At 31.1% G+C, this 17726-nt stretch overlaps 1 protein-coding gene across 1 annotated transcript; it reads left to right on the forward strand.

Moving 5' to 3' along the window:
• Nucleotides 1-11276: 11276 nt before the first annotated feature.
• LOC109814852 (F-box protein At5g39450) lies at nucleotides 11277-15700 on the forward strand. The gene is made up of 3 exons (XM_020379365.3): nucleotides 11277-11574; nucleotides 11674-13688; nucleotides 15469-15700. The coding sequence occupies exons 2-3, from the start codon at nucleotides 11824-11826 to the stop codon at nucleotides 15476-15478; spliced, it is 1875 nt and encodes a 624-aa protein (XP_020234954.1). The 5' UTR covers nucleotides 11277-11574; nucleotides 11674-11823; the 3' UTR covers nucleotides 15479-15700.
• The last annotated feature ends 2026 nt before the right edge of the window (nucleotides 15701-17726 follow it).

The following is a 17726-nucleotide window of genomic DNA, read 5'->3' on the forward strand; positions in this document are numbered from 1 at the left end:
TCGCCTTTTTTCACATTTTTTTATATTTACTTTGCTTTTCCTCGTCTCTAAACATTACAATAATTTAACAAAGTAAACCAAAGATGTCATAGTAAAACCCTTCGCGACCCACAATAAAACCCTTGCAAACCACTACAACCACACATCATCTCCATATATGAAATAAAAAGGCAAGCTCAAACGACAAAATCAACTAATACAATCATATGTATTTGTTTCTCAAATATGTATAGAGATGCATCATTTTATATTTGGTTGAGGAATTAATAGAGGACTAGCAAGCAAGACTAAGGAGCATAGTTGTCAAAATGGGATCAACCCGACTAATAACTTAAAGAAGCTGGTGCAATCATATTAAGAACCAATCAAATTGGTCTAAAACTGGTTTAAACTAATAAAAAAACAAGTATAAAAATCCGAGTTGAACTAGTACCGTTAAAAAATTAACAACTTTATCTTTAAATTTTAAAATGCTTCAAATATTTTATAATAAATAAATACATATTTAATAATGATTATAAATTGGAATAAATTATTTTGTTAAATTTCTTATAAAAATAATCTAATCATTTATATTAATTTGCATTTTTTTATATTTTAATTTTTTAATTATTAATTTGACAACTTTTGTTCAAGATGTAAGTTTGTTATTATTGCTAGACATTGTTATATTTTATTTAAATTTAAATTTAAATATTATATTTGGACTTTTTTAGGTTTACTTAGAATATTATAAATTTATTTTAATTTTTAGTGTGTATGAAATCATCATATGATGTGTATTTAATATTATTTTATAAATTATTTAATTGTAATTATTTTATTAATATCGGTTCAATCATGATCGAACTATTGAATCTTGAACTAATGTCTTGACCGATTCAATGATAGGTCTAGATTTAAAGACATTACTAAAAGGGAACTTGAAAAGGGATAAAAGGTTGCATGACAGTGGATAAAAATATATTATCTTGTTTCACTAAAGTAAATAAATTTTAAAAAAATATTATAACAATACTACAAAAATAAAATATACTTTAATAATATTATTAAAATTGACTAGATAACAAAAATCATAAAATATGAGAATGAGAATGATAAATATATATATGGAAGGAAGAAAGGGAGAATGAAAAATAGAAGGTGTGGGAGAGGAAGATAGGAGAGTCAAAGTGTGAGAGAGAGAGGAAAAAAGAAAAGAAATCAAACGAGAGTTTTTGTTTTTAAAAAAAGGTATTATGATCTTTTATATACATTAAACTTTCTCCTAGGAAAGTTGGATTCTCACTCGTCACCAAACATATGAAACCAAAATTCTTATGGAAGTTAAAATATTTCGCGTATCAAATAACACCTATGTGAACCTATTGCATTGTTAATAAATATGAGTCATCTTGAACTTTTTGTCATTCCCTTTATCTTTAACCCTCTGAATTGTCTTTTTATTCTTTTAATCATAACCTCTTCTAATATATTTTAAAATCTTAACGAACTTACGAAACCTCCGTTTGTTAACTACCATGAACTTCATAGTAACGTGTTGTATCGTTGTTATTATTGGTCCTTTTTCATTACAACAAATTGAGAATTCAATTTAAAAAAAATATATATTATTGTTTCATCTCATAGTCATTTGCTTCCTTTGTTCTCTATTATAAGGAAAAAAAATCAATTTTACACATATTAAGAAAATTATTTATCTATATTAAATTTTACTAATCATATAATATTATTTATAAATTGTTCTCATTATAAATGTTAAACGAAATAGTGAAGGTCATGCATGAGATATTATAGGAAAAGTATCATTAAATGAAACAAAAGTAATTGAAATTTGCTTATATTTAAAAACTAAAATTGTGTTTTTTTTTCTTATAATAGAGAACAAATGGAGTACTCATTAAAAACTTTTTATTTGGTCCATAGATTATAATTTATTTTTTTGTCTATACTTATCTAATTATTTGAGTTTGGAGATGTTGCTTAGAAAACCTTTTGCTCATCTAAATGGAAAAGAAAAAAATAAATTAAATTGAAGATGATATTGAATTTTTATGTTTATAGAAAAACTTAGATGATTATCTTATTAGGACTTGAAATTATGTTACAAACATCTTTAAATTTATCTAAAATATGATAATTCTTATAATTTTGATAGTGAAATTTTATTTAATGAATTAAAATTCATTAAAGAAGCTTTAAATTTGAATCAAAATCAAGTTTTATGATATTGAATAATTTGAAGATATTTAATTATTTTTATAATACAAGTATAACTTAAATAATCTTAACTATTCTTGTTATCATTACATTTGTATATACAAATATTTCAAAATTAAAATCATTAAAATTATACTTATAATCTACGGTGGATTCTACTGTGGGTATGTTGAACAAGTGGTGCATGGGTACATGAGAAAAATTAGTATGTAAATGTGGAAGCATTTAGTCAATTAAAATTTTATAAAAATTATATTTTAGTCCTGCAACATCAAGAAAACTAAGTCTTCCTTCACCTTCTTTCCCATCATCTCATAACGTAGCAAGAGGAAGCCACTCATTCCACTGTTTCGCACCAACCGTAGCAAGAAAACAAAGACCAGGATGAAATAGTCGAAGAGTAGTGTCACATCAGTTTCACGACCTTCCCCAATGGGCTCCGAGGCGTTTGAGATGGTCGCCAAATTTATCGACCTTTCCCCGTCTAATGTGGTTGTGTGACACCTTTACTACCCCAACACATATATATAATATAATTTAATTAAGAATAATAAACTTTCAAAGGGTTCGTAAAAGGGTTCACATAAAACTTCAAATCTGTTCTTTCTTCAATATAAGAAAATGACTGAAAAATAAAACTTGAAAGGTAAAATTTAAGAGTTTACAATTTTAAAATCATTTATTACAATACCAAATCCATATAAATATTATGTCTTAGAAATCATCTGCCCCGATGTCACACTATCAGAGCATTTCCATAATTTAACTGTTGGCATTCTAGATGTCACTCGTAGTCGAATCTTCTTCACCTAAAATATCCACAGTTTATACGGTGAGAAAAGAAAATATCTATATGCAAAGTACATACAAACACATCACAATATAATCTCATCATAATTCATTATTTAATAATATATATATATATATATATATATATATATCAATCATTCATCATCTTCACATCTCAATTCACATTTAACATATCTCATTTCACATACATGTCTCAATCCATCATAATCCACACCAATTATACAATTTACAACATCATTTACATATTCATAATTCACACCAATCTTACAATTAACAATATCATTTCCACATCCATAATTCACACCAATCTTACAATTAACAATATCATTTTCACATCCATAATTCACACCAATCTTACAATTTACAACATCATTTCCATATTCATAATTCACACCAATCTTACAATTAACAATATCATTTCCACATCCATAATTCACACCAATCTTACAATTAACAATATCATTTCCACATCCATAATTCACACTAATCTTACAATTTACAACATCATTTCCATATTCATAATTCACACCAATCTTACAATTAACAATATCATTTCCACATCCATAATTCTCACCAATCTTACAATTAACACTATGCCAAGACCTCGCCACATCTGACACAAGTGATACAGGTTAATTGCCTCCCACACCAAACCAGGGTCACGCCCTCCCTGTAGCATCACTTATCCAGGGGTCGTGCCATCCCTAGTCATTAAGGAGTACGCTCGTCCCTGAAGCATCACCTACCCAGGGTTCGTATCATCCCTGATCATCCGGGAGTACGCTCGTCCTTGAAACATCAACTACCAGGGTTCGTATCATCCTTGATCCTTTAGTGTGAGGAACCACAATCAAATTACAATCCATACAGTCTCTTGCAATTAACCCTATGCCAGGGCTGCCATAATCGACATAAGTGGTGTGTGTTAACTGTCTTACTCATCCCACACCATGTTAGGGTCACGCCCTCCCTGTAGCACCACTTACCCAGGGGCCGTGCCATCCCTAGTCACTGATGTGAGGCACCACAATCACAATCATAATCACATTCATACAACATCTCATCTCATAATTCAAATTCACATCACGTACACAATTCCACCTCACATACAAAACAGATAAGCCCAACAAAATAAGGGTTTACACACCCCTCAAGTACATCAAGATCATTCATTCTTATCAATCAATACAATAACAACATTCATAAATTAATATTATAAACAATGGAATTATCAATTTCATATAACTTTAACATAAACAATAAAACCCTCAATTCTTTCAAAACCTAACTCACAGGCACTTTTCTACAGTTTCGTTCTCCCTCTCAGATAATCATTCTTACAAATTAAATATATATTTCTAATCCTCAATACATACAGAATCTAATGGTATCATTAATTTCTCGAACAGAAATATTTCAATTTTTCCAAAACCTAGCCTACAGGCACTTTTCTATAATTTCGTTCTCTCTCCCCGAGCATCATTTTTACAAATAAATCATATATTCATAATCCTAAATTCATACAGAATCAAATAATGCCAATAATTTTTCAAACAGAAATAATTATAAAATTACTCATAATCCTAAGGGCTCTTATTCTACCCAATTCCCTCATGTAACTCCACATATAAATAATCCCTTTTTCCCCCGTACCTGGATAAATAGGAACTCGGGCAGAACCTCCTCCTCTTTTTCCTTAAACAAGGATCGGAACTAAAACTGGAGCAGAACCTCATTCTCTGAGTTCCTCTTGGTCTTCAGAGAGAATAAGAGGAACGAAAGAGAGAACAGAAGAGAAGAGAGAGTGAGAATGAGAGGTGTGTAGAAATGAGAGAATTTGAGGCTTATTTATAGGATTTTTCGCCCACTTACCACTACGGCCCGTTCCAAAATCGGAACGGCCCGTTCTGGTCCCTTCAAACCTACGTAAATTTTTCAACTGGAACGGCCCGTTCCCAAACCAGAACGGTCCGTTCTCCCATCAGAACGGCCCGTTCTGCTTCTACAATTTTGGCCATACTCACTATTCCAGAACGGCCCGTTTCAAAATTGAAACGGCCCGTTCTGGGCCACAAATTGGGCCTTTGGCCCACGAAAAATGGGCTGTTACAGTTGCGCTACGTTGCACCAACGAGTTTCTCAAAATGACCGAAGAGTACTCCGAAGACAACCTCATTTCCAAGACAGAGAGGTTTCTCTCGTAACACGTGCTCAAGAGCCTCAAGGACTCCATCAAAGCGCTTAAATCGTGTGACGGCTTGCTGCCTATGGTTGAAACGCTCAAAATTACGTAGAGGTGCATTGATTCTGTGGTTTCTAGAGCTTCGTCTATGAATCTTGCATTGTTTGCCTGGTCGGTTAACGATGCTACTTCTGCATCTAATAATCAGATCCTCTGGAACGAAATTGATAGTGCTGGGAGAAGAAAAATCGTTGTAGGTGCCGCCACCAAATCGATGAGTGTGATTTGAAGGGAAAAAGTGAAAAAAGACTCAATTTTATGTTAAAAAACTAAAATGTTATTTTTATAAAATTAATATTTATTAGATATTTTTGTATTTACCCACTATTTTTTCTTATTTATCTATACACCACTTTTTTAGTGATCTTTTAAAGAAAGTACCATAATCTACTATTCAAGTAAATTAAATAGTTTTACTTTAATTTTATTAATAATTATGAAGACATCAATTTTTTTTTAAAGTATGTGTAGGAAAAAAAAATATAAGGGTGGGCCATGCAAATCACCAACTCACGCAAAATGAATCATATAAAATTTAACAGCAACCCCGTTGTAAAGTGGTCCACCTCCACGCATTCCAAACCCAAGAATCTAAAGACAGGAATTGTCATGTGTGGGGCTTTCCCCATCAAAATCAATAATGGACGTAGGCCATCCAACATCAATCTATACAAGAGTATCTCTAGTGAGGGTTGCTTGTATGTAACCTCTTGTACTATATTACTATATATTAGTTCTGACTCATTTTATTAGTTATTTAAATTTTAGTAAAGTTATTTATAGAATAATTTTGTTAAAATTTAAGCAACTCATAAAATAAATCAGAACTTATATGACAATGATGTGGTATACAGGTTGCTTATATACAACTCGCATCGAGATACTCTAACATTCACAGCTGCCATATTCAGCATAGTTAAATCAATTACATTCTCTCTCTCTCTTTCTTGTTACAAATATTTTACAATGGGAAAGTAATTACAAAAACTCAACAACTTTATTTCATTAGTAGCTATCCTCAATTCCTCATGCATGTTTCTAAATTTAAACTTTAATAATATTAATATTAGGCATAATCGGCAAATAGCTACTTTTTCAAAATATGTTGTCAGGATTTAATTATTGACTATGTGTATGATTTTTTTTTTATTGAACGAGACAACAACTTTCTTTAAATGATCTTTAAGTCCGCTGAGAAATTAGTTTTTATTACCAATTGTGGGTATCTTTGATGGAAAAATAATAATTTTGAGCCATCTTAATTTTATAGAATTAAACTTGATTGAAAATAAGTATGAGAAAAAAGTAAATTGAGAAAAGTGGTTTTATTTAAATATGTTAATAAAAAAATTAAATATGCAAATTACAATACAAACATGTAAACACTAGCAAAATAGTATTACAATATTAATTTATAAAAATGATTCTGTCAATCCTCATGCAAATGAAAAAAGGTGGGATATATTATTGCATTGTTTGGTTAATTTAAAAAATTTTAAAAAAATGAAAGAAAATGACAGATTCACACCTTTTAGTTTCAATATAAACAAAGGAAAAAGGATTGTTTATGTGGATCGCATCAAAAAACGGTTTCTACATAATTTGAGAAGACAGGAAACGATAAAGAAAAACATGATTTATAATTACATAAAATTAATTTATTTATGTGATATTATTTTCATCAGTGGATTTAGAGGGGGAAATAGGAGTTCCACTCCCCTAGAAATATCATATGCTTGGTAATAAATATAGAATATATATATATATATATATATATATATATTAATAAATACAATATATATATATATATATATATCATTAAAAATTTGTTCGAAAAAATAGATTTGATCAAAAAATTTATGAAAAACTTTAATAAGCACATATCAAACAATATTATAAAGTTTCATTAGATTTTATTGCTTGTAAACTTTAACTAATATACTATAACTTTTTGGGTAATTGAACTGATACACTATATTATTTGAAATTATATACAATTAAAAAATTATAAAGAATGTAAAATTAATGAATTGGACTTATTGTGTGTTAAGTTTCTAGATTTGTTCACTTTTGTAGGGAAAATGATTTTTATTAAGTCATCATTATTATTATTACTGTCTTTGTTGTTATTATAGTGATTATTATCACCACTATTATTACTGCCGTTATCATCACCATTATCGATAGTAGTGGTGGTTGTGACAACAATGATGACTTGGTGGTAGTAGAGTGATGAATGATAGAACCATTTATAGTAGTGATAAATATTTTGTACTCTTTTAATTTAAGTCAATTATTTTAATTAAATAGTTAAAATTAAGCATTCCCATTCTCAATAAAAAATGACATTTTCATATGATACGCTTATATATATATATATATATATATATATATATATATATATATATATATATAACGATCTAACAGATTCTTATACTTTATCGTTCAGCTACTAGCAAACGACACAACACAACTCTTTATGGTTTTTTTGATTCAACACACAGTACAATTCAACAAGGTTCTCAAATGTTCAATACCTCAACTTAACACTCAACAACCTAACAACAAAACAACGTTTTCAACTTTCAACACAATTGTACAACTTCTCAACTTACAATACATATATGCAACTTATCAGCATCTCAACACAACATATGAACAACACAATACAATCAACACATCACATGCACGAGACAATAACTATGTGCATTGTCACACATTCAGCTAAAAGATCTTTTACAACACATGTAAGCAGTCTAAGTGAGTTAATCCTATTGAACCAATTTAACAATGTGATCTTTTTAGGTTTGTTGGATCAACGACAAATTTTGATATAAATTCATGACACAACATGACTTCTTGAATTTCACCACTTAAACTATGAAATTTTAGTTTTTTTTGTCAAGGTAAAGTAATTTGGGTATGAGTACCACAACTTTAACATGCATAACTAAGTCTCTTATGAGATTAACCTACTAACTGCCCATCCAATACTATGCCTCTTATAGAACCTAGTTAGGGATTTTGGCCCCCAACTTCGTACTTTACTCAGTTTGGTCACTTTGTACATGTGTGACTTAACCTGACTCCCATACAGATCAACATTTGGTTGCTTATAAGCAATATGATTCGACCTAACCCCTGTACTGCAACAACTAAGGTCTTAAAGGAAACTCAACACTCCACTTCAAGAGTCAACTTCTTAAGAAATCTTTTCAATAATTGGACTCGTAAAGCACTACAACACTATATCCTCACAATTGGATATTCAACTTTCAAAACAACTTCTTTTATAGTCTTAAGTCAATCAGTATAACTCAACATCACGCCTTAAACATTCTCAACACCATTACTTTCAACACTACACAACATACAACATTCTTACATTCAACAACTTTCAACAGGTCAAAAATCAATATACATCATATTGGATCAATATATAAAGCATTAGAATCATCCATTAACTCATATTATGTGAGCAATCCAATCTACTAAAACATGTTCAACACTTAATCAATAAAACAACAAGTTTTTCATTGGGCATCTCACGTTCGACACCATTCTACCCACACTTGACATCATTGAGATAGAGAATCTTTGACTTGCCCATGCCCGACGCTAAACTACATGCGCTTGACGTGAATGAGTTAAAGAGTCCCCGTGGTAGTCATGCTCAATGTGGCCAAACCCACACCTAACCTCGTTTAGGCAAAGAGTCTTTACTTGACTCATGCCCAACGTTACTATACTGGTGCCCAACTTCATCCAAGCAAAGTACTTTTGTCTTAATCATGTCTAGCACCATTCAACTAAGGTCCGATGCTACCAGGTTAAAGTACTCTAAGGGTTTCAACGCCTAACACCATTCAACCACACATAATGTGACCAAATCAAAAAGTTCTTCTTGAATTCACGTCTGGTGCAACAATCCTATGCCTAATGTTAGTCAGGCAAAAAGTTTATGGCTTGCACCACACTCAACGCCTTAAAGTTGTGTCAAACGCAATGATGAATTATGCACTTGGCAAATTCACAATTTGGCTCGGTTTATACCTGAAACTCAGGAAACCAACATGAAATACCATTCATCATAATTACACAACATAAGCATCTTATTTCCAATCAAAATAACCTCATGCAACTCATAAATAGATAAAATCATCACTTTCTTTCAACATAGGCAAGAAAATACAAAAATGCACCATACACAAGTTCCACTTTAAGATTTTATCAATTCAACCACGAATTTAATGAAATCAATCCAAATACAACCCCAAAATTCAACAAGAATTATAACTTTTTTTTTTCACCTCCAAACCACCTAAAATAAAGGTAAAAAGGAAGAAAGAAATCTTTTGTGAGCCAACTTTGCACAAAAAATCACAAGCTCTTTTTTGAATCACAACTATACTACTCTGCTACACTTTGGGAATAATCTGAGCGCTTAAGGAAATGATTAGAAGAAGAAAGAAACTTCTATGCTCTAAAGCGCTTCTCTTTAGACCCCCTCTTTAAATTATTAAGAAATGAACTTATGAAGTTGACTTTTTAAGAAAGACCTCTACACCCTTCTCTCATGGTCAACTTTATCCCTACTCAGAGCAACTTCCCACACAACAAAACTCATTAGAATTTATAATTTCTTAGTAGTTTGTTTGAATGGAAAATTTAAATGGAGTAATTCATTTGTTTGAAGAATTTCAAATTCTTTGAGGTGAAATACCTTGTTTGTATACAAAATTTATAAAGAATTTGAAATTCAAACATTTATGAAATTCCTTGAAATAATAGAATTTCAAATTCTCCCAAAAAAGTAAGAATTTAAAATTTCTTATATTTTTTCTTCTTATTTCACTTATATATTTTATGTCATCTCTTATTTCTCCATGTTTTTAATTATTGAATATTCAAAAAATATTTTAAAATTTATTAAATATTATCCAATATTAATTTTTAAAATTACTAAATATTTAAAAATTAATTAATATTTATTTTTATAAAATCTAATTTAAAAATCTTAAGATGTAAATATATTTTTAAAATCAATTTTATCATGGTGGAATCAAATTATCATATCTAATCTAATAAGTTAAAATCTAAGAAATTCCAAATTGACTTATTCAAACAAAATATTTTAAGAATGATAGAAATTAAAATCAAAGTAATCCAAATACCAAAAATTTAAAATTCATTGAATTTATAAAATTCATCATTCAAACACATCATAAAATTTTACGACAATTAATCAACCCAATCACAACAATATTTAAATTAATAAAAAAACAATTATTAATAAAAATACACACTATTACCATACTCACACACTTACATATATATAATATACAAATATTGTTTTGTTTTATTCATATTTTATATATTTTCATAATAAAGATCGGAAAAACTATCCATAATCACACTTAAATCCTTAAAAAGATTGATAATTAATTTTGATTTTACATATGGGATCGTGTCTTACCCTGATCTAAACTTTTATGTATTAAAAAATACAACTACCGAGTTTCAAATAATATACATATAAATATCATTTATACATCTATATAAATAATATTTGTATATTATTTATTTATGTACAAATATTTTTTTTTACTTATTTTGTATTGCTGATTTTATTTTTATGATATTTTGAAAATAAGTTTCAATTCATTTTTTTAACTATGTTTGTTGGAGTAAAAATAAATTTATTTGCAAATAAATTTATTTAAAGATTTTTTTTTATATATACTTTTTTCTTCATTTTCATTTTCTACCTGATCGAACAAGGGAAAAATCATATATTTTTATTTCTTTATCAAAAAATCATAAAATCATCTCTCTCTCTCTCTTGTTAACTTTTTACTTCTTTCTTTAATAATTTTTATTTTGGAACCAAAGAAAGTGAATATGTCCATAAAAAATATCGGTGCATTAAGCTTAAAAAAATTAAAAAGGGAAAGAAAAAAATACACATGCAGCGGCTTCATTTCCCAATTTCCTCCTCTGTGTCATGTGTCAGGTGTGGGCTCAGTCCTTGGACTTTGGTGCGTCTTGGCATCTACTTTAAGCTTCCTATTCAACACTTGTTGCGAGTGACTGTCACAACCGAGAAAAAACAAGACAACGATGCAACCAACGCTCCCTCTTCCCTCTCCTTGTTACCTTCATCACCCTCATTGGACAAACCAAATCACTTGAACCTCCTCGCTTTTTCACCCACTTTTTCATTCCTCTTTGCCAAACCCAATAATTCAATCTCCCTTTTCACTATCAACCGCAAGTACAAGGGTTTTCTTCCCCTCAACAAGGTTTCTTCTTCGCTCACCCCAATCTTTTATTTTTTTTTGCTATTTCCAATTCTGGGTATGCACTCAACTCTGCAAATTTCATTTTTTTTGTTCCCACAGATATTCTTTTTGGGAGAGACTCCTGTTTGAAGCATTGTGAGATACTAAAAGGGGCACATCTCTCATAAAAATCCAAACTTGATTCGCTATTTTGTGAGAGTATAGCTATTCCGTTGGATTATTAGCAATTTTTTTTTTTGTTGGGTCGGCATGGGGCCTGAACATGGTGATTCGAACATGCTTTCGTTTCTGCCCGATGATGTTTTCGCCATCGTTTCCCGGTTCCTGTCGCCGAGAGACGTGTGCAATTTGTGTCTGTGTTGCAAGAGTTTAAACGCTCTTGTGGCCTCTGAGAAGCTCTGGCTCTCGCAATGTGACGTTTTGGGCATAGTGCCCCATAAGGATCTCGTGGAATGGCGAAAGGGTGTGGCTTCTTACAAAGCGCTTTGTCGTTTCCTGATGAGTGTTCAGCCCTTGATTGGGATATGGGTTCATCAGAATCCCGAGCTTGGGAACGTGGTGTATGCTATGCCTGGTTTTGTTTCTGTTGTTGGTTGCAGGATAATTCCCCAGGAGCTTGGTCCTTTGGGGATTGAAGAGGGTCCCATACTGTGGGCTTCTGTGTTTGAGGTTATTAGTGATTTCGATGGTTCCATGATGTTTTTTCTTCATGGAAGGGATAAGGGGGTTAATTTTGTTTATCCGGGTTCGGTCAGGCCTATAGACAAGTCCTGCAATGTGCTATTGCTCGAGGTTGAGCCTGTGGGATGTAAGAGTGTTAGTGCTTTGTTGCAGAGTAAAAGCTCGCACCACTCTGGCGGCGGGGAGTCGTCAAGGAAGGTTTGTAGGTCGAATAGCGATGTTTCTAGTTCACAAAGGGTGGTTGGAAATGGGGATGGGGTGGTTACCTTTGGGAAGTTAGCGTTTAGTGATAGGAGAAAGTTGCTTGAGGTTACTACTAGCGAAGTTCGAGTAAGGGTTCCGGATAAGATGGTTGGGCCTTTGTTTCCCGGGGTGAGGGATGATGAGGAGACTTTTCAGAAGGATTTGGTGCTCCTGTGGGAAAGGAGAACATTCCTCAGTCAAATGTACAAGCTTGGTGGTGGTCAGATTGATGTTTTTAAGACGAGTTCTCAGGAGGCTGTTGGTCCAGTCCACTTAGAATTGGATGATGTCAGGGCGAGTTTTGGCTTTTCAAGGTCTGTCTCTAATCCTCTGCCTGAGGAGGATCGTAACACTCAATGCATCAAGAGGAGAGGTCTTGGGGGATATGTCTGGAATGGCATTAAACAAATGCTTGGAAGATCAAATTCCATGAATGGCAGTCAACCAGTTTCCAAGAAGATTATCTCAAGCGGCGAGATTAGGCAGGCACGGCTTAAAGAATTTCTTAGATCAAGTGACACAATAAGACTATCGTTAAAAGCTTCGACTGTGAAGCTATCTTCCTATCGAGCATGGCCAAATATGCACGACAGTCGGTTTGCGCTTTACAAGTTGCCATTGCGAGTTCCCAGAGATGACCATGAATATGCTGGTTTATGGGGAGGGACTTTTGGTTGGCCTCCCGGAAAGCCTTCTGAAGACAAGCCTTCAAAGGCCTTATTCTTTCTTCTGCTATCTTATGAGGAGTTCCAGGGACAACAGCTTCTCATTGCAACCAAAATATTGGAAGGCACCCACTATGTCCTTCATCCTAATGGTTCAGCAATGTTTATAGCAAATATCAATGATCCTTCATCTGAACCCTTTCCCTGGGACACTGATGCAGACTCGGTTCCAGTGAATATCAAGCATGTTTTCATGGGGGAGGGTATTGCAAGTGGTTATGGGTTCAGATACCCTGGCTCAAAGCCTGGTTCCCTCTTTGTTTTTGAAAATGGCATTCTTGCCTTCATTTGGAAGGAGTCAAGAGCTGTTTTGACCTTGCATAGACTTAATTTGCAAGAACTTTTGAAGAAGGGTGAAAGGGTACATTGTCTGCCTCCTGTTACTAATTTTTCATATCTGACAAAGTCTTACTCTAACGTGTTTGCTGGGTTACCCAGTTCTTCAAATTGTTTGCCTTCACCAAGGTTTGCCTTTACCCTGACATATCATCTTCTTTTAATTCAAAATTTCCCCTCAATCTTGGAATATCTTCATTATTTCATGGTTTGCTATAACTATTATAGATAGTTAGTTTTTGTGTTGAATTGCTTGATAGATAATTAGATATGATGTTTTTTGGGTGATCACTGTCGACTACTTTAGCTTTAACAACAGTGTATCTGACCATATAGAACCAATTATTATGCATTTGCATGAAGTTATAGATACAGTGAAAGCATAGGCTGATCACTGATGGACAACCAACTCCAATTAATTGTAATTCATAGTTTTCGGTCTTGTCATTTTGGGATTAACAGGAAATTACTATACTTTCCTCTCTCTATTGAGTGTCATTCTCTAAGTTGGCAGATTAAAAATACTAATGTGCACTTAATCTTTTTTATAGTTATATAGGAGGCTAAAATATGCTTTTGGTTTTTTTTTTTTTTTTTAATCTTATTATTAAAATTTGTTTTGGTAGTCTTTCTTTTAAAAGATTCATTCTGGTTCTTTAACTTCAAAATTTGACTTAATATTGTCCATTTGAAATTTGATCATTTTCAATTTTGGGACACAATTTGGAACACTTTTTTGACTGATTTAAGATATGAACATTGTTTCATTAAATTCAACTACACAAAAACAATGGAACCCAACTAATGTTCAAACAGAAAAGAACCATAAACATGGTGAAAATTGCAAGAAAAGTGAATCTTGCGGGCAACCAGAAAACCGAAAAATCTAATTTTAGTTTCTTTTTCTAATTACTTGTGGGCTCGCTTTTTACACAATTTTCATCATGTTTATGACTTTTTTGTTTGGTGATTTGGTCATTAATCAAGTTTCATGGTTTTTATGTTGCTGGATCTAATGAAATAAGTTTTACATTTTAAATCATTCAAAAGAGTTAAAAATCACATCTCAAACTCGAAATGATCACTATTTTTGAAGGAACATTAACTCAAATTTCAAAATTAAAGAACCAAAATGAACATAAAGGATCATAGTCTTCTATTGATTTTGAAAAGTGACTCATACTGCAAATTTGTTATATTATATAGTTTTGGCTTCTGGATTTGTGAGAAAATCAGAAATTTATAATAGTTCTGGAAAAATATTAAAATGAGAACTGTTGTTGTTATCAAACAACTGTTAACCATTTTAGTAAGTATCCAGTAAAGATATGGAAATTCTATTATATCTCTTTTTGAAAAACAAATAATTCTGTAAAGAATTCTACCTTAATAGACTCCTTGCCTTAGTTCACTATAGGCATGTATAGATATCCCGCTTTGGTAGGTGTACGAGTGTTATTATGGTTGGTGGATGTAACATTATTGTGCATTTTTTATATATATTATTTTAAGGTGGTGTTGTCTTGATATTTGGCATATATGCAATAATCTTTAGTAGAATAGAGATCAACAGATTACTAAAATTATTTGAGATTGAAAATATCTGTGGGAGCAACATTTTTGGAATCTGATTTTATATGTATCCATCAATAATTCAATATGATCAATCTGGCCAGGAAAGAAGGATGTCCAGAAATAGGACAACAGGGCCAGCATCCACAAACCATTCGATAAATGTTAATGAAAAACATTGTAACATCATTACATGTCATATGCCTCTTTTTTGTTAAATAATTGCCCCAGTTTAGATTTTTGTTTTTGTTATCTCCGTATATAATGCTAGAACATCTGTGGATATATGCAATCAAAATCTTTGGAAGACTAAGCCAGGTTTCTTGCTTCTGTACAGGGATGGATAACACTAGTATATTAGTGGGCTTAGGATGTAGTCCCATATTACTATGATCGACAAAGAAGCTATAAAAGCTTCATCGCTGTTGGTGGTTGTGGGAATTGCATTGCTTGTGGCTGTCTCATGTTATGTTTTCTTGTTGCTACTTCTTGTGAGACCAAAGATGTAGGTAATCTTTGTTAAGTAATGAATTTATGATGAAAATATGAATTACTTTTGTTGTGATTTATCATCTCATGTTCTAAAGGAATATCAGGCTCTTTGTTGTGGCATAATAATATAGGAAGAAAGTATAAATCGAGGATTCTAATAAGCTATGCAAACGGGTTAACATTTTCTGAATATAATAAAAACACATACAGGTTAACATATCCTGTCATACTGTTGTAAAATTTCACCACTCGCATAGTCGCATTTACATGGTACTCGTTTATAAGTTTTAGGAAATGCTGGATTATATGTTGCATTGAAAAGATTCAAACCAGACATAATTTAAAAGAATTTATGAAAAGTACTATAGTTTGTATACGTATAAATCAACTCTTTTTAAGCGCCTTTTTCCGAGATGGGATAGGAGTCTTGGTCATGGTGGCTAGCAAAGCAACGTTACTGGCTCCACCAATATAAAGATAAGCCTCAGTCCAAAATTAGGAGAGGAAAAAAATAGAAAGATAACTCTCTCCAAAAAAAAGAAAAAAACTAGTCTTTGGATGAAAAATTGGAAAGGAGACGCCGAAAGGACAATTGACAACCTTTCACTTTAGTGTGTGTTTGCATTAGAATCGAGACGGAAAAAAAAAATCACGTTTATCTAGAAGTAATAAATAGTAATTTTTACATTAATTTATTTATTTGGACGTGGAGAGAAAAAAAAATTGTATTTAAAAATGAAAATCAAACACACTTACTTTGAAAGCACGCCTTTGGTAAAAAAAAATTGATTGTGTATGTACGCCTACAGCTGCACTGCATCTGCAGCTTCTTTTATTGATAACATGTTAACATGTCATGACAAATTAGCCTCACTCGTGTTTGGGCATTGTTGAATAATTTTTTTATAGGAGAAAAACAAACAAGTTTTTTTTTTTAATTTAAATTAGCTAATTTGTAAATTTTATAACAAATTTCTATTAATTTCTTTAGTTTTTTTTTTTAATTTATGTATATGCTAATTTTAGATTCTAAAATATTTTTTTTTCAAAAATGACTTGCAAAGAAACTTACCTAAATAGACCATCGATCTTTTATTTAAGAAGTTATACTTTAATCAAAAAGTGCTGAAAGTTCATTTTCACCAAATATATGTATGAGCCTCGATCTGAGAAGCCCGTTGGGCCTCGTGTTCTTTGTGATCCTTCTAAACCACTTTAGAGATGTAGCACTTTGGGTTTGTCAGAATGCTATAATTTTCTTCTGGTGGTCTTTAATTAGGTATTCCAATAAATAGCATTGTACCTCCCTTTGTATATTAACGTTTTCTTTCATCCCTTAAAAATGATATAAGAATAAGGCTTAAATATATTTTTAATTTTTATAAATTTTGAGAATCTTATTTTTATTTCTCAAGTCATCAATAATATATATAAAAGTGATACATTAATACAGTTATATATCATCAACTGGAATGCTTAATATGATATTTTTATTAATAAAAACATTAATAAATATATTTTATGTAACAATATTTGATTGATTTTTAAATAAAATTTAAATAAAAGAATTAATTTTTTTTTAAATTATAAGGACTACAAAAGACTAATTTTAAATTTAAAGAATTAGAATAAAATTATCTTATATTTAATACACTAAAAACATATTTAATTCTAAACATAGTTTATAATTTGAACCTATCTGTTGATAATAAAGACGTGCATTATTGTTGACTAGTTTCTAAACTTAGGCTGTCTTTATTTTTTTAGTTTGCTAAAGGTGTTGCTGGGAATAATGTGCATGTGCGCGTTGGATGCACGGATAGTGTGTTACAAAAATATATTTTCATGAAAAATAATTTTAAATTCTCCAGTTAGGATTGTAAAAAAGCTTACATATGCGTATACTTGCTTATAAAGCTGACTACCAGATTGAAAATAGATAATTTAACGTGTATTTATTTATAACTATTAATAAAAAAAAATATTATTTTAATAATCGCATTCATCTTTAATTTTTTTCACTTATTTATACAATAACTTCTTTCTAATAATATATTGTGCACCTATTACAAAGAGACATGAAGTTTACTATATTAATATAAT

Source organism: Cajanus cajan, chromosome 6, assembly GCF_000230855.2.
Source record: "Cajanus cajan strain Asha chromosome 6, NIPB_CcT2T_4, whole genome shotgun sequence".
Taxonomy (NCBI): domain Eukaryota; kingdom Viridiplantae; phylum Streptophyta; class Magnoliopsida; order Fabales; family Fabaceae; genus Cajanus; species Cajanus cajan.